A 27,251-nucleotide genomic window follows, 5' to 3' on the forward strand; every position below is an offset into this window, starting at 1 on the left:
ACTTCGAACACAAAGGGAGGTGACTCGTCGGTCACCATTGTCCATGAGTCTTTTGGTGTTGATGGATTTTGTATTTGATAACTTTCGACTAATTTGTAAACTTACAGTTGTGATCAAAATTATTCAACCCCCACACAATTTTGGTGTTTTAGCAAGTTGGACATTTATTCCAAATTTTGTTTATAGTCATATCAAATAAAGATGTGTCAAATAGACAAATGCAACTTAAATTGTAACACTGTATTTTACAAAATACCAAAAAAGGACATTTTTCTTAATATCTCATTGACAAAATGATTCAACCCCCTAGTTACATGCATCTTTAGTACTTAATAGAACACCCTTTGGCAGTAATTACATCCTTCAAACGTGATACATAACCGGATACAAGCTTCTTGCAACGATCTACAGGTATTTTAGCCCATTCCTTTTGGGCAAAGGCCTCCAGTTCATTCATATTCTTGGGCTTGCGTGCTGCAACTGCCTTCTTCAAGTCCCACCACAGGTTTTCTATAGGATTTAGGTCTGGCGACTGTGAAGGCCACTCCAGAGTCTTCCAGCCCTTCTTCTGCAACCACTCTGATGTTGATTTGGAGGTATGCTTGGGATCGTTGTCCTGTTGGAAGGTCCAACATCTCCCAAGCCTCAGCTTCGTCACTGACTTCATGACATTTGCAGCTAATATATACTGGTAGGAAATAGATTTTATAATGCCTTGAACGCGCTGGAGATTCCCGGTACCTGAGGCAGAGAAACAGCCCCAGAGCATGATTGACCCCCCACCATGCTTAACAGTAGGCAAGGTGTTCTTCTCTTTGTAAGCTTCATTTTTTCTCCTCCAGACATAACGTTGATTCATAGGCCCAAAGAGTTCCACTTTTGTCTCATCACTCCTTAGAACAGTTTCCCAAAACCTTTGGGGTTTGTCCAGATGATTTTTGGCATACTGGAGTCTATTTTTACTTCTGCCTGGTAGTCAGAAGTGGGGTGTGCCTGGGAGTTCTGGCATGGAGGCCTTCATCTCGTAGTGCGTGCCTTATTGTCTGGGACGAAACCTGCGTTCCCCCCTCTGCAATGTCCTGTTGTAGTTCCTCAGCTGTTACCCGGGGGGTTTTCAACACTGTATGCTTCAAATACCGGACAGCAGTTGCACACAGCATCCTCTTTCTACCACGCCCAGGTAGTGTTTCCACTGTGCCTTTAGCTTTAAACTTGCGAATTATGCTCCCAACTGTGTCTCTTGGAATCTCTAATGTCTTTGCTATTTTCTTATATCCATATCATTTCTTATGAAGAGAAATTATCTCCTCTCTTGACCCCTCCCTGGACTTCACCATGTTGCAAATACACCATTGACCATCTACAAGAAGCTGAGCGTCACAGTCTTTTTCAATCAGTTTAATTGTTGCTCGTTATGGTTCTAATCACATCTACAGGTGTTTTCAACACCTGGTTGAAAAGACCTTATTCAAATTCTGTTCGTAAGAGTTATGATCTTCAAGGGGTTGAATAATTTTGTCAATGCGATATTAAGAGAAATGACACTGTTTGGTATGTTACAAAATATAATGTTGTAATTGAAGTTGCATTTGTCTACTTAATGGATCTTTATTTGATATGACTATAAACAAAATACGTAATAAATGTCCAACTTGCTAAAACACCAAAATTGTGTGGGGGTTGAATAATTTTGATCACAACTGTAATTATTACTTGAATTTGACGACAACACATCATTATGCCTGTACTTTAACTTTTCGCATCATGTTAGCTAGCTAGTATTAGCCATTTTATCATCTTCCTCAGTACTAGTATGTGTGTCACCAATGCCAAATGCATGTCTAACCTCTCCCTTCTCTCGTACTGCTGGCACTGCATGACGGATAATTGTAGTTGTTTTCAATTTGTGATTTTTTAATACTGCGGTATACAGTGAACCCTTGATTTACAATCATAACTAGTTCTGAGCAAGATTTGTTAATAGAAAAGTTTGTATATTGAAGCAAAATTCAATATTAGAAGCAATGAAATCATGACCATCTTGACAATAGTCCATATTTTACTAAAAGTCTGTACACTTTGAAGAGAATATTAGGCATTAGGGTTGTCCCGATACCAATATTTTGGTAAAGGTAACAAAATGTATTTTGATACTTTTCCAAATAAAGGGGACTTCAAAGAATGGCATTATTGGCTTCATTTTAATAAAAAAATATTACGGTACATTAAACATATGTTTTGTATTTCAATCGAAGAGCAATTTTGGCCATAAATAGAATAGTTAACACGTGACAACTTGTCTTTAGGTATTAAGTAAGCAAACAACGGCTCGGCTGCTTACCATCCATCCATCCATCTTCTTCCGCTTTGCTTACCAAACAAGTCAAATGTTTGCAAGACTATATCTAAACAAGTCATATATCAACAATGTAGATGTATCAGTCTTTAAAGCATGTCCTTTGTAATACATCATACAAATACTTGTGAGTGAGCATTAAAGCAGACAAAAAATTGAATGAATACAAAGAAGGCTCAGCAAGCACTCCATTTTTGAGTGTTTTTTTTTTTTTTTTGAGAACGTCGTGTTGACAAGATGACACTGAACGCACTGAAGCTACAAATTGAATAGGGACAATTTTTTTACCGTCTGAATAAGCTTTGCTCTGTGATTTTTGATAGCTGAATACATTTTGCGTGACAATCATTTCAGTTCCCCAAACGACCTTCGTTCTCAAGGGAGGGCTGAGAAAGTGGGTTTGCCGGAGAAAAAAAATGAAGGGGCGGATAAAAGAGGGTGGAAGAGTGAGAGAGAGGAGGAAGGTTGGGAGGCTGTGAGGAGGAAGGGGAGCTAATAGGAAGCAGGGTGACAGCATGAGCCACTAAAAAAAGGAGGCGGGCATGCAAGGAATCAAGGGGCTTGTTTGCCCGCGGCCACCTCACAGTGTGGTGTCGTTTAATTTACGCATTGTGTTTTACTACAAAAGGTTGTGAATTGGAATCCGTGTTGTCAGCGTGCTGTGCAACTTGTCAGCTTTTACATTGATGTGTTCATTTTGCATGCAAGTGATGCAGACAGGTTAAAGAAGCTAGCTCGCCGAGTAAAGACGTCTTTGGATTTTCATGAAATTCATTCTCCAGTTCCTAATTAGTCCTGTCCAGGCCAACGGGTGAACTGGGTCCTATCCCAACTGACTGTACGTGAGAGGTGGGGTCAACCTGGACTGGATGCAGGACCATACTTGCCAACCTTGAGACCTGTGAATTGGGGGGGGCGGGGTTTGGTGGTAGCGGGGGTGTATATTGAAGCGTCCCGGAAGAGTTAGGGCTGCAAGAGATTCTGGGTATTTGTTCTGATGTGTTTATGTTGTGTTGCGTTGCGGATGTTCTCCCGAAATGGGTTTGTCATTCTTGTTTGGTGTGGGTTCACAGTGTGGCACATATTTGTATAAAGTGTTAAAATTGTCAGAGTTATTTTGTGTCGAACCCCAATTTGCAGAGAAGGAGGGAGGCATTTTGCAGGAAAACATAGTTTAATTTAAAATACTACAACTAGAACAAACAAAGGGTACAAACAAAAAGCACGCACGTGGGCGGATATAACAAACTAAGGGCTATGAACAAACAAATCGGAAGCAGGGAACAAAAAACAGCAAGCTACAAACATCTACCAAATATAGCTTACCGCTACGCTGCAATCACACGACCAGTAGGAATGACAAGTAGAAAATGACATTTACACGACAATAATCCAGCCCTGACTGGAGGAGAAAACAGGTCTTAAATAGTGCCTGGCTGATTGAGCCCAGGTGTGGCCAGTTGCCAATCAGCCACAGCTGAGGGTTACACCGCACTCAGGGAGACAAACAGGAAACAGAACCAAAATAAGAGTGCTGACAGGAACTAAAGACAAATGCAGAGGAAAAACTAAGACATTGACCAAAACTGTCAGGGACAAGCCTGACAAAAATTGTTTATACAGCCACCCTCAGTGTGACCTGTATGGCTGTTGACCAAGTACGCATTGCATTCACTTACGTGTGTCTGTAGAAGCCGCATACAACATGTGGCTGGCCGGCATGCTGTTTGTATGGAGAAAAAGCGGATGAGACAAGTTGTAGATGACGCTAAAGGCAGTGCCATCACGGCACGCCCTCAATATTGTTGTCCCAGTGAAAATCAGGAGAAATTCAGGAGAATGGTTTCTCCGGGAGGTTTTTGAGAAGGACACTGAAATTCGGGAGTCTCCTGGAAAAATCGAGAGGGTTGGCAAGTATGTGCAAGACTCACTTTGACAGCCATTGACAATTAAAGATCTCCAATTAGTCTGACTTGCATGTTTTGGGATTGTGGGAGCAATTGTATGGTATTGGACCTTGTCATCTTTCAGATTTGCTTTTACCTTACTTTAACTGTGTTGGCAAGGTAGCTTTTTTTTAACAAGTGACTTTGGGTTTGTTTTTTCCTAAAGTCACTTGAAAAATCTTGTTTCGTTTTTTTAGCTTGTTTTAACATGCGGTTGCTTATTTGGGCTTGCTTTTCTTTCCCCACAATGAGACAAAACACCTGTGAGGCGTAGGTAGTTTAAGTTTCCTAGTAATCGCATACCCGGTCGACTTAACACACCCCTGAACACACTCACACAAATGATGCATGTGAAACTACGCCAGGGCCAAGACTGACAGAGAAACAATTAATGAGACGGAATGAGAATTAGTGGCAGTCGGTGTGGAAATCGTCATTTAAATTGTGTGAATGTATGTGTACATGGAGACGATCTCATCCCGACAGGTCTGTTTCACAGGTTTCCCTGCTCTTCGGGGGAGTTTATTGCTCAAACTGAATTCCCCCAAACTTAAAATTTGGGGGAATGATGGGGATCCCAAATACACACAAACTGGTACCACCAAGTCAGAAAAGTAGGTTGTGTATAATAGAATCTCTACATAATAGGTGTTTTGAGATAAGAGAAAAAGAAAAAGCCTTGAAAATAATATAAGAAAAGTCAAATATAATCTCGAATCTTCTTTAAAAAAACATTTAGTTATGCTCAATTATTCAGTTAATAAAAACTTAAAAAAACAAAACGTAATGTGTTTCCCTGCTCTTCAGGGGAGTTTATTGCTAAAACTCCCCTGAAGAGCAGGGAAACCTGTGAAACAGACCTGCGGGATAAAATAGCATCCGTGTTTTTTTCGATTTGATTTTTGGGGGTAATAACTCAGTTCAGATTCGATTCTTGATTAAAAATTCTACCCAAACAAGAGAAGTATCCCATACTGAAATCCACATTGCGGACACGCTGCCTCCGATCCAGACAAGCCCAAGTCATCGCAACATCCGATTTTAGCTACGCTCTTTTGGGATCAACGTATGTCTCGTTTCATCGGCCAAATTTTTGCTGCATCAATAATTAATAGTGCGCAAAAAATGAACTATATATTTATATATATTAGGGCTGTCAAAGGTAACACGCTGATGCATGTGATTAATACTAATATTGTATATTAAAAGAATATTGCATTAGAAATCAATCAAAATTGAACCCAGGTCCTTCGTATTGTGAGGCACACGCACCTACCCCTGTACCACCGTGCTGCCCAGCATTGAATTGTGCTAAAATTCGCCTCGAATGGCATTACAAAGCATTAAATTCAATGTTAAGAGGCAATTAATAGTTTTTTTACAAAATTGGAGGACTGCACTGATAGTAGTAAGTCAATTAAATGAACGGTAAATGAAAATGAACTCCATACCTTTGTCGTCATCAATACAGTGCTGCGTCTGTCTCTGTTTCTTTTCTTCGACTGCGGCTTACAAGCTGTATAAAAGAGCTGCTGTAATATTTGAAAGTGTGATAAGTGCGGATTCCATATGGCAAATGAAATGGTTCTGTGGGTGACTGTAGGGGTGTAGTCCTTAACGGGGGTATACGCTTGGTTCGACTAAATGTAAAAAAATTTGTAGCACAGAAATATTTTTTTTGCAGTGAAAAAAAATGCTAGCAACATGAGTTGTCTTAAATATTGCAATGTCATTAATATCACTCAAACAATGTGCACTAATACATATAAATACACTGCCACCCTACTGTAACGCTCGATTAAACACAGAGAACACTCCTTAACTTTGCTAGCACTGTCGCAAACACAAGTGTAGGGCTGGGCAATATGGATCCAAACTCTTATCGCGATATAGTTTGGCCCATAAACTAAACCATACACGGAAATATCCGTTGTTGTAACTAAAAATCTCCACTATGCCTTGATTAAACATTTTGGGGAATGATGGTGATCCCAAATACACCCAAACAGGTACCACCAAGGAAGAAAAATAGGTTTTGTAAAATAACCCTAGGCCCTGCGATGAGATGGCGACTTGTCCAGGGTGTAGCCTGCCTTCCGCCCGATTGTAGCTGACATAGGCACCAGCTCCCCCGCGCCCCAACGGGAATAAGCAGTAGAAAATGGATGGATGGATAATAACCATAACCTATATAATGACAAAAGTCAAATATAATCTCCAATATTCTTTAAAAAAAACATTTAATTATGCTCAATTCTTCAGCTAATAAAAACAAAATATAATTTGTCAACTGAAGTGTAAATCCACCTTGAAATAAGACAGGTGTTTCTGAGTGATACAAATGTCATGTAAAAAGGGACTGTGAAATGAACAGACATTCCTTTCATGCTGAGATTGACATAAAAATAAGCAAAACACAAAATAGGGCGCATACATACTTTTAGTGTATGATCAGAATGTTTTACTCTTGTATTTGACTTTTAACTTTAAATGCTGTTGGATTCATTTCATCATAGCAATAATAGGCAGTGTATTACTGATTCAGGTTGGGGCACAAACTAACAGATCATTTACGAACAACAAACAACAGTCGGTAATGTTAGTTTTAAGACATGGCAACATGGCACTGTTCAAGTATCAATCAATCAATCAATGTTTATTTATATAGCCCTGAATCACAGGTGTCTCAAAGGGCTGCACAAGCCACAACGACATCCTCGGTTCAGATCCCACATCAGGGCAAGGAAAAACTCAACCCAGTGACATGACAGGCTAATCGAAAAGGATTTGCAAATCGTGATCCGTAGGCCGTCAAAGAAAACGGCCTACGGATCACGATTGAAGCCAACAAGCAAACCGTCAACTTCCTCGACGTCACTTTCAACCTGAGAAATAACAGCTACCAACCATCCGTAGGCCGTCAAAGAAAACGGCCAACGGATCACGATTGAAGCCAACAAGCAAACCGTCAACTTCCTCGACGTCACTTTCAACCTGAGAAATAACAGCTACCAACCATTCACGAAACCCAACACAACACTCCAATACGTGCACCATGACAGCAACCACCCACCCACCACCACGAAAAGAATACCTACCGGAATTAATAAAAGGCTATCGATGCTGTCATCCAGCAAAGCTGAATTCGACCAAGCAACCCCCCCGTACCAGAAAGCACTTGATGAAAGCGGATACAACTTCACCCTCACCTATGAACCCACTCCAGGAAACCAACCAAAAAAGAGCAGAAAACGAAACAACATCATCTGGTACAATCCGCCATTCAGCAAAGACGTCTCAACCAACATCGGCCGCAAGTTCCTCACTCTGATCGACAAACACTTCCCCAAAGGCAACACCCTAAGAAAAATATTCAACAAGAACAACATTAAATTGAGCTACAGCTGTATGAATAACATGCAACAAATCATTTCAAACCACAACAAAGCAATTGCAAAAGGACTGCCTACCCCCAGACTAAACGACTCTGAAACCAATAATGAATGTAACTGTCGCAAGAATCCTGATTGCCCTCTCAACGGAAGGTGCTTACAGACATCAGTCGTTTACCAAGCAAAGGTAATACGCAAGGACATTAACACATCCGACACGTACGTAGGATTAACCGAAGGAGCGTTCAAAACAAGATGGAATAATCACAACGCCTCCTTTAGAAACCAGACTTTGCAGAATTCTACAGAACTCAGCAAACACATTTGGAACCTCAAAGACAATAATGTTGAATATTCAATAACATGGCAAATTCTTGCATCCAGCTCACCTCACAACAGTGGTAATAAAAGATGCAACCTATGCTTAAAAGAGAAACTGTTTATTATATATCATCCAGATTTATCATCCCTCAACAAGCGCAGTGAAATCATTTCAACATGCCGCCACAAACGGAAACACCTCCTAGGTAACACATGAGCCAATCACCACACCCTACGCCTGCTTGTACCCACCCACTCTGTGCTCTATATAAACCATTGTATGTGAATGCTTCCATTAAAATCTCCTGATGATTGAGGGAACCCCTCATGAAACAGATCTATAGAGATGAAGTAGTCTTGTGATTTTTTCCCACACCTACATATTGCGCTCTACCACGGTATCGAGCACTATTCTCTGGATAATCCAATCAAGACATATATATATATATATATCTATATATATATATATATATAGATATATATATATATATATATATGTATGTATATATATGTGATAATTTTTTTTGTTTATTGCAAATAATCATTAACTTTAGAATTTGATGCCAGCAACACATGACAAAGAAGTTGGGAAAGGTGGCAATATATACTGATAAAGTTAAGGAATGCTCATCAAACACTTATTTGGAACATCCCACAGGTGTGCAGGCTAATTAGGAAAAGTTGGGTGCCATGATTGGGTAAAAAAGAAGTTTCCAAGAAATTCTAAATAATTCACAAACAAGGATGGGGTGAGGGTCTCCACTTTGTAAGCAAATTGTCGAACAGTTTTAGAACAACATTTCTCAACAAGCTATTGCAAGGAATTTAGGGATTTTACCATCCACGGTCCTTAAAATCATCAAAAAGTTCAGAGAATCTGGAGAAATCACTGCACGTAAGCAATGATATTACAGCCTTTTGAACCCTCAGGCAGTACTGCATCAAAAACCGACATCAGTGTGTAAAGGATATCACCACATGGGCTCAGGAACACTTCATAAAACCACTGTCAGTAACTACAGTTGGTCGCTACATCTTTAAGTGCAAGTTAAAACTCTACTATGCAAAGCCAAACCCATTTATCAACAATATCCTGAAAAGCCGCCGGCTTGGCTCGGCCCGAGCTCATCTAAGATGGACTGATGCAAAGGGGAAAGGTGTTCTTTGGTCTGACGAGTCCATATTTCAAATTATATTTCAAAACAGAGGACGTGGTGTCCTCCAGAACAAAGAGGAAAATAACCAATAACCAATAATGTAAATTTGTTTTAACTATTAAACGAACCAAAAATATGACTTATTTTATCTTTGTGAAAATATTGGACACAGTGTGTTGTCAAGTTTATGAGATGCGATTCAAGTGTAAGCCACTGTGACACTATTGTTCTTTTTTTAATTTTTATAAATGTCTAATGATAATGTCAATGAGGGATTTTTAATCACTGCTATGCTGAAATTATAACTAATATTGATACTGTTGTTGATAATATTAATTTCTGTTTCACTATTTTTGGTTTGTTCTGTGTCGTGTTTGTGTCTTCTCTCAATTGCTCTGTTTATTGCAGTTCTGAGTGTTGCTGGCTCAGGTTTGGTTTTGAAATTGGATTGCATTGTATGGTATTGCTGTGTATTGTTTTATTGGATTGATAAAAAAAAAGTATAAAAAAAAATCTATTTTTTTCAGATAAAAATCGATTCTGAATCGCACAACGTGAGAATCACGATTCAAATTCGAATCGATTTTTTTCCCACACTCCTATATGTTAATGTGTTATGATGTTTTTTTTCCTATGGTCTGTGAACACAATTTATTAGATTATCAAGTTTGTTGTTTAAATATGCTGTACATTATGTGTGCTTGGTTCCCTTTTAAAAAAAATACCTATACAAAAACTCCCAATAATATCTGATTGAATGCTTAAAATATTATGACAGACCACCTCAAAAAACGGAATGTATTTTAAATTTTTTTTACTTAACGAGACACCAGCAATGTACTTCAAAATAAAGAATGTGGGATTTAAAATGATAACTATGAATGATAAAACAGTGAATATCGACAACATATCGCTCCTCTTTTACTTCTCACATGGCCTCCTCGATCAACATCTTTTACAACCAAGCGAAACACAACAAAAATGCAACATGGCGAATTATGAGCGCAAAGGGTAAAAAACACAAACAAACTGATACAATATCACTTTTCTACAGACCTATGTTGTAAAAATCTGATTTGAAAACAAAAATTGAAAACAGCCCTTCACATCATAAACGTGGCTACAGTTTCAATGTTAAAGGTTTTAAAACAATTTTGGGGAAAAGTCTGGCGGGCCGGATTGAAAATCTGAACAGGCTGTAATTTGCCCATGTCTGCCTTAAAGCCCAACATAGTCCAATTAGTAAATAACTAAATCAAATAATTTTACACATTTTTTTTCCTCAATAGGATCAAATTTTGTGCCATTAAGACATCTAAGCATAACTCCATGGCTAGTTCCTGGACCTGTTGTCAATTGTACACGCAGTCCTAGTTAAAGTTAAAGTACCAATGATTGTCACACACACAGTAGATCACCCGCAGCACGCCCACTGGTAGTACATGCAAATTTATAGATCGCACACGCTTTTTAGCATTTGTTATTGACAGGCTGATTGGCAACACTAAATCCTCCCCAGTGTGTGAATGTGAGTATGAATGTTGTCTGTCTATCTGTGTTGGCCCTGTGCAGCTGGGCTAGGCTCCAGCAGCAAAAAATGGATGAATATTTGGATCTCAGTAGATCAGGCCCAAAGTGTATAGCCTGTACTAGGGCTGGGCGATATAAACGACATATCGCGGGTTTGCCTCTGTGCGATATAGAAAATGACTATATCGTAATGTTCAAGTATACGTTCTCACACAGTTGCTTTTAGCTGCGGGCATTACACTGCAGGCGTTTCTCACTCCTTCTCGTCTCTCCTTCTCACAGAGACGTAAAACAAGCCCACCTTCTTACATACGTCACATATTGTCGCGCGTTTAGCGTCATACGCTCTCGCCGAGCAGAGGTAGCATCATGTCTAACGTTAGCTGAGGCAGGTCGTGCAAGCGGAGTGGTGCGAGTGACATTACAAGAGAGAGAAGGTGCGAAACTGATCACAAATGGAGGAAGAACAATTGATGATCCCAAAAAACAGCAGGGGGTCCATTACCTGACGGTGGTTTGGCTTCAAGCGGGAAGACATTCAGCAGACAACAGCAATAAGCATGCATTGGCGTATGCGTCGAGCTCATCGAGCAAAACCCCGTGTTGGTGCGTGTACCGCTTTTAGAAAGTCATGTGACCGATCATGAGCTGTTTCGGTCACGTGACCGATGCGCGAACTGTGTTGAACTGACGCCTGCGCGCCAAACTGTGTTCATAAGGAAGCGCATCCGTCAACGAGATGCTGCTGCCAACAGAATCGCCGCACTTCTGTCGTTGGTCATTTGTCATTTATCGTCGTCGTCGATCATGGAGCAGCCTCAGGCAAAAAGAAAGATTTCCGCCGTGAAAAAATAACTAAAAAGAGAAATCGTGTATAATTTAATACGTTGGAAAAACTGTTATTTTTAATAAAAATGTGTAAAAAAAAATAAATACAAAAATCCCCAGTCCACAAGCATCCTCATTCACAACACGTTCTCTTAGATTTCCAAGTTGATACATGTTCACATTATTTATTGACTGTATCTAAAACAGCTAAATATATATATTTCATTTAAATAAAGATATGAAATAATCCTAAATGAAATACAATGACTTGATTTATATTATTGTATATACTAGGTCATAAAATCTGTGTCAGTTGAGTCGGTCCGTAGGTTGCCTGTAGAGATTTTTAATGTCCAGCAGATGTCGGTATTTAGTGACACAGTATCGACACCGTATCAATACAGTTTTCCAATGTGTCAAAAACGCTTCATGACGCTTCATCAACCCATCACTAGTAGGAAGCAGAAGTGTTGCTACAAAAGGTAGCAGCACTACTAATGTGTTCTTTCATTTGAAAAGTAACCCGCGAGAGAATGAAGAGTATTTAATATTTACAGTTTGGGTAAATTGACTTAGTGATTTCCCTCTCTGCATGAAAGTTTAAAATGAGTATATATTAAAGCAGTATGAAGAAGAATGTTTTAATGTCGACACATGGAATCATCATACTGCTGTGATTATATGCATCAAGTGTTCATTCAAGGCTAAGGCAAAATATCCAAATACATATTGTATATTGCGATATGGCATAAAAATATCGAGATATTTTATAAAAGCCAATATCGCCCAGTCCTAGCCTGTACACAGCTGCATCACAGTGTGTTACAGGCTGTCTGCCTCATTGTTTTGATGTGATGAAATAGGTCAACCAATACAGCAAGCAGAAAAACAAACTAAAATGGATATCACCATCCTGTCTAAAAATACACTTACAGTCAGTGTATGTAACCTGGGGGTTATTGTGGGGCATACATGTAGATGCACTGGCTGATATTTACCTGTATAATAGTAGTTTTCTTTGTCTCCTATTACATTGCTAATGGAACACAACTGAACCATCACCTTTTACAACCTCCCAATATTGCAAATAAAAAGGATTAAAAGTCAAATATAATCCTCTACTAATCTGTCCACAAAGATGCTGCTCAAATATGAGGATTGGAAACAGAAAGTGTTACATTGGTAATTACTTAGCATACAAATTAGTCCTAATCTGTGCTGAGGCCCGCTTTTGAAATTTTAACAAACAGAGTCAGGACCTTGCAGAAACTCATTGCGACACATCAATGCATTTCATTACTCTCCTTGACAGTATTGTTGTTCCTGTCAAATTCTGCTGTTGATTTATTTTGGCCGTTAATTCTGATGGTCAGATACTTTCTGATTGTCATTTTGGGATATCAACTGCCTGAGTCCGTTTTTGTTTTTACTGTATCCGACAAACAAGTATATTTATTACATAGGCTGTTGATACCCTAGTATGATTTATTAAATTAGTTATACACTATATTGAAGCTCTATAATAAAGCAACTATGAAAAACTACAATTTACTGAAATGTATAACTTAGTGAACAGCATTTATTTTTCACTCTTGATTATATACAGTATGTACTGTAGATGAGTCCTGAACTGATTGTATTCCCAGTTGATAAATTACACCATTTCCTGTTCAATAGAAATGTGAATTTAAACAAACCTAATCGTGGTTGTTTTACCTCTTCAACTTGATTGGAATGCTCTTGTCAACTGTTTTTTTTAGCTTTTATTTTATATTATATTATTATTATATTTGCATTGTATTTAGTATTTATTATTGTGTGATATTTATGATTGTGATTAGTATTATTTTTGCATGTTTTGCATAACAGAATCCTTAAAGGCCTACTGAAACCCACTACTACCGACCATGCAGTCTGATAGTTTATATATCAATGATGAAATATTAACATTGCAACACATGCCAATACGGCCGGTTTAGTTTACTAAATTGGAATTTTAAATTTCCCGTGGAGTTTCTTGTTGAAAACGTCGCGGAATTATGACGCGTAGGATGACGTGTGTTTGTGACGTTATTGGTTGGAGGGGACATATTAGCTCAGCACCGCTTACGGCTAAAAGTCGTCTCTTTTCATCGAATAATTACACAGTAATTTGGACATCTGTGTTGCTGAACCTTATGCAATTTGTTCAATTAATAATGGAGACTATAAAAAACAATGCTGTTGGTGGAAAACGGTGTATTACAGCTGCCTTTAGCACCGAGACACAGCCGGTCTTTCTTTTGTTGTGAAGCTTTAACACAGAGCTGTCAAACGAACATGTTTCTCCACGTCAACCACCATGTTTTTGGATGGGAAAATTGTGATATATATCTTACCGGAGACATCGGTGGATTATGCGTCCTCCTGCAGTAGCTGTCAAAGAAGGCAGCTGTGAGCTTGGCTCCTCGGCTTCTCTCTGTGACACCGGCGTGTTCACCGCAGCCAATCCGACTTTGAGGTATGTCTTTACAATCTCACTAAAACACTATTAAAACAATAAGCAGATAAGGGATCTTACAGAATTATCCTAGTAAATGTGTCTAATTACATCTGAAACGCTCACACTGCCGCCGCCCGGAGCCGTCGCTTTTTATTATTTTTTTATTTTTTCTAGTCCTTCACTATCAATATCCTCCTCCACAAATCTTTCATCCTCGCTCAAATTAATGGGGAAATTGTCGCTTTCTCGGTCAGAATTGCTCTTACTGCAGGTGGCTCACATTATAAACAATGTGAGGATGTGAGGAGCCCTCACACCGGTGACGTCACGCGCACATACTTCCGGTAAAGGCAAGGCTTTTTTTTATCAGCGACCAAAAGTTGCGAACTTTGTCGATGTTCTCTACTAAATCCTTTCAGCAAAAATATGGCAATATCGCGAAATGTTCAAGTATGACACATAAAATGGACCTGCTATCCCCGTTTGAATAAGAAAATCTCATTTCAGTAGGCCTTTAAGAAAATGTCCACTGGGGACGCTGGGTGTCAGGAGGGTATATGTTGAATCTACATAGATATTATTATTATTATTATTATTATTGTTTTCACAATTCAGTACTACGTGAACAGGATTCTTTATACATCCATTGCATCTGATCTGCTTTCATTGTAAGCTCATATCTGTCTTCTGCCTGCTGCTCTCTCATTCCTTGCTCTTTCTTTCTTTGTGGTACAGATACAGTGATGGATACAAGAACAGCAACGGCTGAGCTGGGCTGGATATCATTCCCTGCCAATGGCGTAAGAACATTAATATTGAATGTGAAGAAGTGCACGTTAGAGTGTATGAGTGTGTACTGTAAGGTTAGTGTGAATACACTTTGTTTTGATCTATTGACAAATGTGTCTTTTTGTAAATACATCTGCATATAAACACCCGTAAACCACTATTTCTTGAAGAGTCATTTTCTATCAGAGGTAATGTAGCACTGCATTATGCAGTCCCTGGAGGTATTTGCAATGTCGCAATCGCACTAATTCACTCATATATAACCTTTCCTGCAAATTATGTGCAGCCTCGCAACTTTGTCCAATGCCCGCAAATTCCCCTCACATTTTGGCCTCACATTTGATTGGTAATTTTCACCAATCAAATGTGTCTTTAGCAGTGCTCATATGTGCGCGTCAACTGTCAAATCAAAACTTTTTTTTTGTTGTGTAGATGAAGCAGGGACAGCCACGATATATCAACTCTTTATTGCTCAAACAGCTCAATTCTCATATTTTCAGGTAGCTTAGACCTACTTTGTGGCTGTCTACGGCGCTAAGCCTTCTGGGTAATGTAATTTCATAAACATCCACCACCTAGTTTAATTTAATTTATATATTTATTTACCCTTTTTTATGCAGGGCAGAACAGATTGTCATTTACAATGCTGACCTAGCGAAGAGGTCGTATTTACTTGAAAGAGATGTTGAAGTGTGATGATAATCGCTACTTGTCTTTTATTTACCAACATCAATCACCGCTATGTACCCCTCTAAACAGTTCACAAATGCTTTTAACGTGTGAAGGAGAATGTGTTTAAACATAAATTAATATTCAAGATCAACCAACAGTTTAAGCGTAAAACATACACAGCAAATGTTTGACAGACAGCAGACAATAAGGAAGCCGTTGGTGATCTTTTTCTTGGTTTTAAGTTCGACCATGATTTTAAATGGAAACAGCAGACTAATTCTGTTGTTTGATCTGGTTTTTATTATGTAAGACTTTTAGCCAAAATTTAAATAGTTTTATATTTAACAACTTTAAGCAGGTATTCCATTTTATTTCATCATGATTACAGTTAATTTGAAACATGAGCACATTACCCTATTTTAGCGTCCCTTCACTGGCTCGCCGTTCATTTTACAATGTACTTAAAACTGCTATTGTTTGTTTTTAAAATCTCTTAACGGATTAGCACAACAATACAATCTACACCCCCAGAAGGTCTCAGAGGTCAGCCGATCCATTTCTCCTTGTCATCCCAAAAAACTGTTTCAAATCCGTAAGGGATCGTGCGTTTTCTGCCGTGGCTCCAAAACCTAGGAACGTTTCCCTCTTGTTAATCGGACGCCACCCTCGTCAATAAATTTTAAATCACGTCTTGAAACATAGTTTTACCCATTGGCTTTCAAACCAGCATCAGAGGTGTGTGATCTTAGTCTATTTAATTAGATTTTATGTATTTATTGTCTTTTTTTTTTTTTTTAACACTTGACTGTCTTTAGTTTTATTCTGCTTCTGAATATGTGTTTTAACTAATGTGCAGCACTTTGTGAAACTTGAATTGTTTTTTTATGTGCTGTTTATATAAAGTAGACTAGATTGGATTTTTCTTTGATAATTATAATGAATTAAAACGGCACAGTTATTTGACAATGAGTTATTATTAAAATTAATCCAATGATTTATTACAATCTTTGCAAGCTGGGTTATGTTTGCTGTGGTCTGGAACAACATGGCACACAAACAACTAACAGAAACGCGGGCATTATTACATACAGATAATATGTCATAAGAAATGCAGATATAAATTAAATACTCAGAGGACATAAGTAAAGGAAAGTAAATGAGCTCAAATATACCTAGAAATGAGGCATAATGATGCAATATGTACAGCCAGCCTAAATAGCATGTTAGCATCAATTAGCTTGCAGTCATCCACTGACCAAATATGCTTGATAAGCACTCTAACAAGTCAATAACATCAACAAAACTCACCTTTGTGCATTCACGCACAGCATAAAAAGATTGGTGGACAAAATGAGACAAAGAATGAGTGGCATAAAATGTCTTTTTGTGGCATCTTTGCAGAAAGTTATACATGTAAACAAACTATGATGAGTTCAAGGACCTGCCAAATACTCTCATCAGTGATTCATGATTAATATAAAGAGTTGGATTTCTAACAATTTGGGAGGTTTGTGCCATGTTGTCCTCCTACAGAACCCATATTAAAACTAAAATGTATTTTTTTCTCCATCTTTTTCTATTTTCATATATTTTTGAAAACGCTCCAGGGAGCCACTAGGGCGGCGCTAAATAACCTCATGCGGCTCTGGAGCTGCAGGTTGCAGACCCCCATTCTAGTGTCTACTTTTAAGTCTGTGGGTTGTACAAAGAGTAAAGCGTCAATGTAGTATATGTTTTCTTATTTGTGTTGACATTTTGTGCTTTAAGTTAAGGTTATAAGAAACACTTAAGATATGATGATAAAAAATTCACATTTTGTTGATTCCCAGTTGATTCAATGTTATTGAAAAAAATACGCCTCAAAACATCTGCAACTTTCTGAAAAAGATGCCGCAAATTTACCTAATGACAAAAAATCATGGATCATGGGGTCTTATGTGGTACACCACATACATTGTGGCAAAAAAGTATTTAGTCAGCCACCGATTGTGCAAGTTCTCCCACTTAAAATTATGACAGAGGTCTGTAATGTTTATCATAGGTATACTTCAACTGTGAGAGACAGAATGTAAAAAAAAAATCCAGGAAATCACATTGTAAGAATTTTAACACATTTATTTGTAAATTATGGTGGAAAATAAGTATTTAGTCAATCATTCAAAGCTCTCACTGATGGAAGGAGGTTTTGGCTCAAAATCTCAAGATACATGGCCCCATTCATTCTTTCCTTAACACGGATCAATCGTCCTGTCCTCTAAGCAGAAAAAAAGCCCCAAAGCATGATGTTTCCACCCCCATGCTTCACAGTAGGTCTGGTGTTCTTGGGACTCAACTCAGTATTCTTCTTCCTCCAAACACGACGAGTTGAGTTTATACCAAAAAGTTTTATTTTGGTTTCATCCGACCACATGACATAATCCCAATCCTGTGCTGTATCATCCATGTATCCATTTTGGTATAAACTCAACTTGTTGTGTTTGGAGGAAGAAGAATACTGAGTTGCATCCCAAGAACACCATACCTACTGTGAAGCATGGGGGTGGAAACATCATGCTTTGGGGGTGTTTTTCTGTTAAGGGACAGGACGATTGAACCGTGTTAAGGAAAGAATGAATGGGGCCATGTATCGTGAGATTTTGAGCCAAAACCTCCTTCCATCAGTGAGAGCTTTGAATGGTTGACCAAATACTTATTTTCCACCATAATTTACAAATAAATTATTTAAAATTCCTACAATGTGAATTCCTAGATTTTTTTTTCACATTCTGTCTCTCACAGTTGAAGTGTACCTATGATGAAAATTACAGACCTCTGTCATCATTTTAAGTGGGAGAACTTGCACAATCGGTGGCTGACTAAATAGTTTTTTGCCCCACTGTAAGCCTCCGTGATCCATGATCATACTGTATGTAAACATACAGTATGATTAATACATGTTTGTTTTTGGTGCATAGCCAACGTAAGGGGTTTTTTTTTAGGCCAAGAGGAAACAAAATGTGAGGAGTGGGGGGAAAAAAAAAAACTTTAATCGGAGTCAAGGTTTGCTAAAGCCATTAATCATTTAGCCTCTCATATCTCCTCTCTACACTCCCCCCACCCGCCTGTTTGTCTTTCTCAGTGGGAGGAGGTGAGTGGCTATGATGAGAACCTCAACACCATCAGGACGTACCAAGTGTGCAATGTGTTTGAGCCCAGCCAGAACAACTGGCTCCTCACCACGTACATCGACAGACGGGCGGCGCTCCGCATCTATGTGGAAATACGCTTCACTGTGCGAGACTGTGCTTCCATTCCCAGCGTCCTCGGCTCCTGCAAAGAGACGTTTAATCTTTACTACCTAGAAACAGATAGGCCTGTGTCAGAGGGTATCAGAGGGGTGGAGAACTTGACAAGTGCTCCCTTCCTGAAGGTAAACGACTCAATAATGAGTTTTGGCATAATGTTTGCATGCCTTTGCCAACATAACATACTGTTCCTTACCCAAAATACCAACAACACTACTGCACTTGGTAATAGGGCTGGGCGATATGGCCTTTTTTTAATATCTCGATATATATCTCGGTATTTTGCCTTAGCCTTGAATTAAAACACTTGATACATATAATCACAGCAGTATGATGATTCTATGTCCATCCATCCTTCCATTTTGTACAGCGCCCCCCGCGACCCCAAAAGGTCGCGGGGGGCGCTGGCGCCTATCTCAGCTAGAATCGGGCGGAACGCGGTGTACACCCTGGACAAGTCGCCATCTCATCACAGGGCCAACACAGATAGACAGACAACATTCACACTCACATTCACACACTAGGGCCAATTTAGTGTTGCCAATCAACCTATCCCCAGGTGTATGTCTTTGGAAGTGGGAGGAAGCCGGAGTACCCGGAGGGAACCCACGCATTCACGGGGAGAACATGCAAACTCCACACAGAAAGATCCCGAGCCTGGGATTGATCGCAGGACTGCAGGACCTTCGTAATGTGAGGCAGACACACTAACCCCTCTTCCACCGTGAAGCCCGTTGATGATTCTATTTGTCTACATCAAACATTCTTCTTCATACTGCATTAATATATGCTTATTTTAAACTTTCATGTAGATAAGGAAATCACAACTAAGTCAATTGACCAAAACTGTATTTATTAAAATTGACTTTTCAAATGATGTTACATATTAGCAGTAATGCTACTGTTGGTAGCAAAGCTTGTGCCCCACACTTGACAAATTAAAGTTGTCTATTCGACATATTCCCGCTTGAAGCCAAACCACCGCCAGACGATGGACCTTGTGCTGTTTTTCTTGGGAATTAATTTTTCCTTCATTTATTACCAGATTCCCACATTCTTTCACGCAACACACCGCTAGCATTACAGCTGACCTTAGCCACGCTGCTACCTCTCTGCTCCGTGAGGGCGTATACGTATGTGACGTATAACGTGACAGTACGTGACGTTTGTAAGTAATGCCCGCAGCCAAAAACAACTGCGTGAGAACGTATACTCGAATATTACGATATAGTCATTTTCTATATCGCCCAGACAAACCGGCGATATATCGCGTATATCGATATTTCGCCCAGCCCTACTTGGTAATCATTTTGACATTAGGTTCAAGGTTCAAGTTTCATTTGGCACATGCAGACTACACCACAGTGAAATGTTTTTTTCCATGCATCTTCAGATATTGTGTACAGTGGGTTCCAAACACTAGTTGCAGAATCTAATACACTAAATACAAAAAAATACAACAATTGAATAGCTCTGATGTACATTAATTACACGACAGTTAAGTTGCACAATAAGTCATAGAAGTTCTGGTAGAAGTAGCAGTACAAGTAGAAGTACAGTATTTAAACACACTACCAGTGCAAGATCAAATAGTGTAACAGTATATACAGTATGGGAAGGAACAAATATGAAGGTTTCGACAGTTCTTTGGCAGTTCAGTAGTGACAGTAGTAGGAACAAAGGTAATGGAACAGTATGACTTCGTCATACTCTTGTTTTTACATTATTTACAATCATTGAATGAAAAGTATTGTAGTCTGGTAATTACAGTGCTAAGTAATGTGTTTTTACATAATTTTTTACATTATTTACAGTCATTGAATGAAGAGTATTGTAGTCCGGTAATTACAGTGGTAAGTAAAGCTATCTTGTGCGTACGGTTTTGTGCAATTTTGATGAGTGTTAATCAGCGTTTCAGCTGAGCAGTCTGATGGCTTGGGGATAGAAGCTCCTTCTGAGTCTCTCCGTGTCTCATTAGCATTAATATCTCAAGATTTCCCAAACATTAATTTATTGTTGCGGTCCGCCACAAACAAATTTAAACCCCCACAAATAGATTTGGTGGCGGTATGCATCTTAACTCTGCTTCGTAACATACCTCATACGCACCTGGCCTGCCAGAGAATAATATGGCGTGGAAACATTTTAAAATACAGCAAAAAGATGACATAAAGATTACCGCATTTTTCAGACTATAAGTCGCAGTTTTTTTCATAGTTGGGCAGCGGGTGCGACTTATACTCAGGAGCGACTTACAGTATGTGTGGAAATATTAACACATTACCGTAAAATATCAAATAATATTATTTAGCTCATTCACGTAAGAGACTAGACGTATAAGATTTCATCGGATTTAGCATTTAGGAGTGACAGATTGTTTAGTAAACGTATAGCATGTTCTATATGTTATACTTATTTGAATGACTCTTACCATAATATGTTACGTTAACATACCAGGCACCTGCTCAGCTGGTTATTTATGCATCATATAACGTACACTTATTCAGCCTGTTGTTCACTATTCTTTATTTATTTTAAATTGCCTTTCAAATGTCTATTCTTGGTGTAGGGTTTTATCAAATAAATTTCCCCCAAAAATGCAACTTTTACACCAGTGCGACTTGTATATGTTTTTTTCCTTCTTTATTATGCGTTTTCGGCAGGTGAGACTTATACTCCGGAGCGACTTATACTCCAAAAAATGCGGTTCATAATTATACTAATATATTAAATATTTGTCTTTTTGTATACACACACTAGGGTTGTACGGTATACCGGTATTAGTATAGTACAGCGATACTAATGAATCTTATTCGGTACTATAACGCCTCTAAAAAGTACTGGTCCACCACCCCCGCGCTTCCCCGTCGTCGTCACGTCGTGTCATTGCTGGTTTACGAGCAGACGAGCATGTTTGCCAGCGCGCAATCACGGATTACTTACAAGCAGACAATGTGTGTGGACAGAAAAGGGAGAACGGACGCATTTTGTTTTAAAAACTAATGATAAAGGTGAAGTTATAACACTGAAATGCCCACCGGAAAAGGTGCTTTAAGACATGGCTCGCTAGCTAGCGGTTAAAGCCCAGCCGCTGTCAGCTGTGTTTTAGCTTCATCAAAATCAGTAATCCTTGCCTCCATGGCGACAAATAAAGTACATTTCTTACAAGTATCATCTCTGCTGGACAAGGATAAGCTAAACGTGCTTCACTACACACCGTAGCACACTGGTGTCAAAATGTAGACAAACGCCATTGGTGGATCTACACCTAACATCCACTGTAATGATAAAAGGTACAGGAGTGTATCTAGTCAATACTACTGTGATTACATCAATATTTTTTGGACAACACATTATCTTCTTTCGTTTTTTTTAATTTATCTTATGTTTATAAACTCAGATAAAGTGGCCCTGGACACATGAGGACTTTGTATATGACCAATGTATGATCCTGTAACTACTTGGTATCGGATTGATATCCAAATTTGTGATATCATCCAAAACTAATGTAAAATATCGAACAACAGAAGAATATATGATTATTACATGTTTACAGAAGTGTGGATAGAACATATTAAAAGAGAAAGTAAGAAGCTATTAACAGTAAATGAACAAGAAGATTAAGAATTCATTTTCTACCACTTGTCCTTAATAATGTTGACAAAATAATAGAATGGAAAATGACACAATATGTTATTGCATATGTCAGCAGCTAAATTATGAGCTTTTGTTTGCTTACTTACTAATAAAAGACAAGTTGTTTTGTATGTTCACTATTTTATTTAAGGACAAACTTGCAATAAGAAACATATGTTTAATGTACCGTAAGCTTTTTTCTTAAAATAAAGCCAATAATGCAATTTTTTTGTGGTGCCCTTTATTTTGAAAAGTACTGAAAAGTATCAAAATAATTTTGGTACCGGTACCGGTCCCAAAATATTGGTATCGGGTCAACACTACTGGCTACTAATAAATACTCTGGAACTACAACTGGTTCGAAAACAACAGTGCTTGAATTGTAATCATCCTAACATGATTAGCAACAAAGTAGAAAGCGGTCAATGCTGGAGCTCGGAGATCGACCTCAAGCGATAACAAGCTAGCTTGCTCTATGATGCTAACTAGATAGGTTGTTTCGGCATACATGATCTGCAATTTAGTACGGCATTTAGGCAAGGTCAACAACGAGTACTTGCGGCTGAGGCGAGCGTTCAAGAAATTTTGCTTTGATCCCACTTTTTTTATATTAGAAAAATGTGTAAGTGATATCTTGACGCGATAAAACATGTTTAAAAACGCATTTTTGTGGACATTTCACATGTCCACAAAAATGTCATCTGGATAAGTTGTGCACAACAAAGCTAGTGATGACCTAACCCCTTTAAAGCAAGAACACATACTTTTTTTGCTACCTTCGCAACAGGTGGACACCATTGCAGCAGATGAGAGTTTTTCCCAAGTAGATTTTGGTGGAAGATTGATGAAAGTCAACACAGAAGTGCGAAGTTTTGGCCCACTGTCAAAAGGGAAAGGGTTCCATCTGGCCTTCCAGGATCTGGGAGCCTGCATGTCGCTTTTGGCTGTCAGAGTATTCTACAAAAAATGTCCCAGCATTGTTCAAAACTTTGCTTACTTCCCAGAGGTAAGGATTATATCATATTCAGCTGCTGTTCCTGTCTGAGTTTTGTGTTTAAAAATGTGTTAAAAAAAAAAATGTCTGTTTGTGGTGGGTTTCAGACACTTACTGGAGCAGAATCCACATCACTCGTCATTTCTCGAGGAAGTTGTATACCCAATGCAGAAGAAGTGGATGTGCCCATAAAGCTTTACTGTAACGGCGATGGCGAGTGGATGGTACCCATCGGCAGCTGCAGCTGTAAACCAGGTTATGAACCGGACAATGGAAACTTGTGCAGAGGTATTTTTTTGTCATTATTAGGATTACCAATATAAAAAAAAAATCAACAGAACCCACACACAGATGCATCACTTCAATAGAAGTAATCACTTGTAGACTGAGTGGATTAATTTGAATGATTTTACTCTGCTACAAGCACATGCATGCCACTTTTATTGTGTAACAAAAGCTGAAGCAACACTGACAGCAATAAATATTTATTGAAAATCAGTAAATAGCAAACCTAAAACATCCAAAGCAGCTGTCAGGCCATGCAAACTAGAGGAAAAGTGACCAGCTATGATTGACAGCTTCATGCACTTGTGAAAACTGTATTTTATTTTTCAAGAGGACCTATAATGCAAAACCAAGTTTCATTAGCTATTAGCACCTGTTTTTGTGTACTTGGGATGAGCGTAAGTCCGGAAAATTTTAAATCAAAACATGGAGGTATGGCAAAGATGTTTATAAAACAATATTGTCTTCCTTCATCCTTCCTCCAAACGAGCCTGGACATATGGCTGGGCAATATGGCCTTTTTTAATATCTCGATATTTTTAGGCCATATCGCGATACACGATATACATCTCGATATTTTGCCTTGGCCTTGAATTAACACTTGATACATATTATCACACCAGTATGATGATTCTATGTGTCTACATTAAAACATTATTGTTCATACTGCATTAATATATGCTCATTTTAAACTTTCATGCAGAGAAGTGAAGTGAAGGGAATTATATTTATATAGCACTTTTATCTAGTGACTCAAAGCGCTTTAAATAGTTAAACCCAACATCTAAGTTACATTTTTAAACCAGTGTGGGTGGCACTGGGAGCAGGTGGGTAAAGTGTCTTGCCCAAAGACACAACAACAGTGACTAGGTTGGCAGAAGCGGGGATCGAACCTGGAACCCTCAAGTTGCTGGCACGGCCGCTCTATCAACCGACCTATACCGCCCCAGAGAGGAGGAAATCACAACTAAGTCAATTGACCAAAACTGTATTTATTAAACAGTTATTAAGCAGTGGCACACACATTGATGTCATTTCCATAACAGAAAGTACAAGATTGTCAGAGACATTTTAAGACAAGCGATTAGTGAACTTTTGTGCATGATGTCACTAAGATGAAATATCAAAACAACACTTAATTAAAGTGCATTTTTTGTATAGAACGCCACCACATCAGTTTAAAACAAATAAAGTGCACTTTTGTGCATGATTTTGTGGGCGTGTGGCACCGAATGGAGATGTTGAAATGCGGAGTAAGCACTCTTCATTCTCTAGCAGGTGACTTTTCAAATTATGCTACATATTAGCAGTAATGCTACTTTTTGTAGCAACGCTTTAGCACCACACTTGACAAATTACGGTTGTCTATTCGACATATTCCCACTTGAAGCCAAACCACCGCCAGACGATGGACCCCCTGCTGTTTTTCTTGGGAATTAATCCTTCCTTCATTTGTTACCAGATTTGCACCATCTTTCTCTTGTATTACCACTCGCACGACAGCTAACGGTACCCATGCTGCTGCCTCTCTACTCCGTGAGGGGGTATACGTATGTGAGTATGTAAGAAGGTGCGCTTGCTGTCTGTGATAAGGAGAGATAACAGAGTGGGAAGAGCTTGTAGTGTAATGGCCGCAGCCAAAAGCAACTTTTGAGAACGTATACTCAATTATCACAATATAGTCATTTTCTATATTGGATAGAGACAAACCCGCGATATATCGATTTATCGCCAAGCCCTACCTGGACGATTGAACGATTTGTGACGTGTTTCCCTGGTGTGATGTCAGCAAACATCTTCATATATGGTAAAGATTCACCCAAAGATCTTTCCGCCCAAAATGTGAAAAGAGCCATATTGGACCAAAAATACAAAAAATAAATCTGGTTGGAGCCGCAAAAATTTAAAAGCCTTATATAAGTGTTATAATGAAGGCAACACATAATGTACGTGTCTATATTAACTACATTAGCCTATTGTCAATGGCTGACGTAAATCTTTGTTAACAGAAATGTTGTATTCTAATTTTTACTCTACACATGTTTGCAACATTGGAAATCGTTAGTAAAATGGAGGCTTCTCACAGGATGAAAAAACTTCTGGGAATTACTGGCTCAGAATGGCCAAAGGTACAGGTATATGTGTGTGTCCAAGTTAAAGAAAACGGCAGGCTGTCTTCTTCTAATGGATTTATTGCAAGCTGGGTAACATTTGCTGTGGTCTGGAACAACATGGCACACAAACAACTATGAGAAATGCAGCCAATATAACAGAGATAATGTGTCATGAGAGATGCAAATATAAATTAAATACACAGAGAACATAATTAAAAGAAATTAATTGAACTCAAATATACCTACAAATGGGGCATAAAGACGCAATATGTACATACATCTAGCCTAAATAGCATGTTAGCATTGATTAGCTTGCAGTCATGGATTGACAAAATATGTCTGAAAAGCACTCCAGCCAATAAATACAAATCAACAAAGCTCACCTTTGTGCGTTCACGCACAGCATAAAATGTTTGGTGGACAAAGTGGGACAAAGAAAGAGTGGCATAAAACACGTCTTTCTGTGGCAGCTTCGGAGAAAGTTGTACATGTAAACAAACTACCATGGGTTCAAGGATCGCTGAAATTTGTAGGACAAAACAGTGCTTGCCAAATACTCTCATCGGTGAAGCATGTATAACACAAACAGTAAGATTGCTACTCATTTTAATTTTCCTGAGGGAACTCTCCTGAAGGAATCAATAAAATCCTATCCATCTATCTATTGGGAAGGTTTGTGTCATATTTGTTCTCCTACAGAAAATTAATTAAAACAAAAAAATATATATTTTTCCTCATCTTTTTCCATTTTCACACATCTCTGAAAGAGTTCCAGGGAGCCACTAGAGCAGTGTTAAAGAGCCACATGCAGCTCTACAGCCGCAGATTGCTGACCCCGTCCTAGCTTATAGTTCATACTTACTGTATGTTTGTCAGTAGACTCCATATGGAAGCGATACAAACTATAACATGGCCTATTTTTTATTTTCATAACTTTAATTAGTCCCTCTGTGTCCCATGAAGGCATGGATGCATAAATGCAGAACAATTCACAGGTGCAGAATAACACCTCAGAAACGTTGTTGTTCAGTTTGTTGCACACTTATACCCACACACAAATTGTGGAAAGGGTCTTAAACATGTTCAAATCCAAAGACCCCACATTTAAGTAAAGATGCAGTATATATATATATATATATATATATATATATATATATATATATATATATCGTATATATCTTGTATACAATTTATTGTGGTCCTAAAGGTACCTCGTTATTGTGCAATACTCGCCTGCCTTTTCATTGGAGGTACATGTGAATAATGCATAATATGTGAACAAAGGTGGTCTTCGGATTTTGGACGAGTTCCAATCCTAGACAGTGATGTAAGCTTTACATTCATTTAGTTTTATAGGGTAAGCCAGATCGTATGCCGAAAATATAGTAACTTCTGTTGTAAATCAGGAAGGATAAACTTTTCGCCTCCCAAATCTTGGAACCAAGGTCGTCGTTGTCGGGGGATA

General features: G+C 38.6%; 1 protein-coding gene across 1 annotated transcript in view; it reads left to right on the forward strand.

Moving 5' to 3' along the window:
• LOC133540745 (ephrin type-B receptor 1-like) overlaps positions 1-27,251 on the forward strand; it is a 301,052-nt gene that overhangs the window by 113,623 nt on the left and 160,178 nt on the right. The window contains exons 2-5 of the mRNA XM_061883635.1: positions 14,748-14,812; positions 18,592-18,882; positions 23,181-23,399; positions 23,495-23,675. Of these exons, the coding sequence (XP_061739619.1) occupies positions 14,748-14,812; positions 18,592-18,882; positions 23,181-23,399; positions 23,495-23,675 (756 nt within the window). The remainder of the gene's footprint in view (positions 1-14,747; positions 14,813-18,591; positions 18,883-23,180; positions 23,400-23,494; positions 23,676-27,251) is intronic.

The sequence above is a fragment of the Nerophis ophidion genome, linkage group LG22 (assembly GCF_033978795.1).
Source record: "Nerophis ophidion isolate RoL-2023_Sa linkage group LG22, RoL_Noph_v1.0, whole genome shotgun sequence".
Classification (NCBI taxonomy): domain Eukaryota; kingdom Metazoa; phylum Chordata; class Actinopteri; order Syngnathiformes; family Syngnathidae; genus Nerophis; species Nerophis ophidion.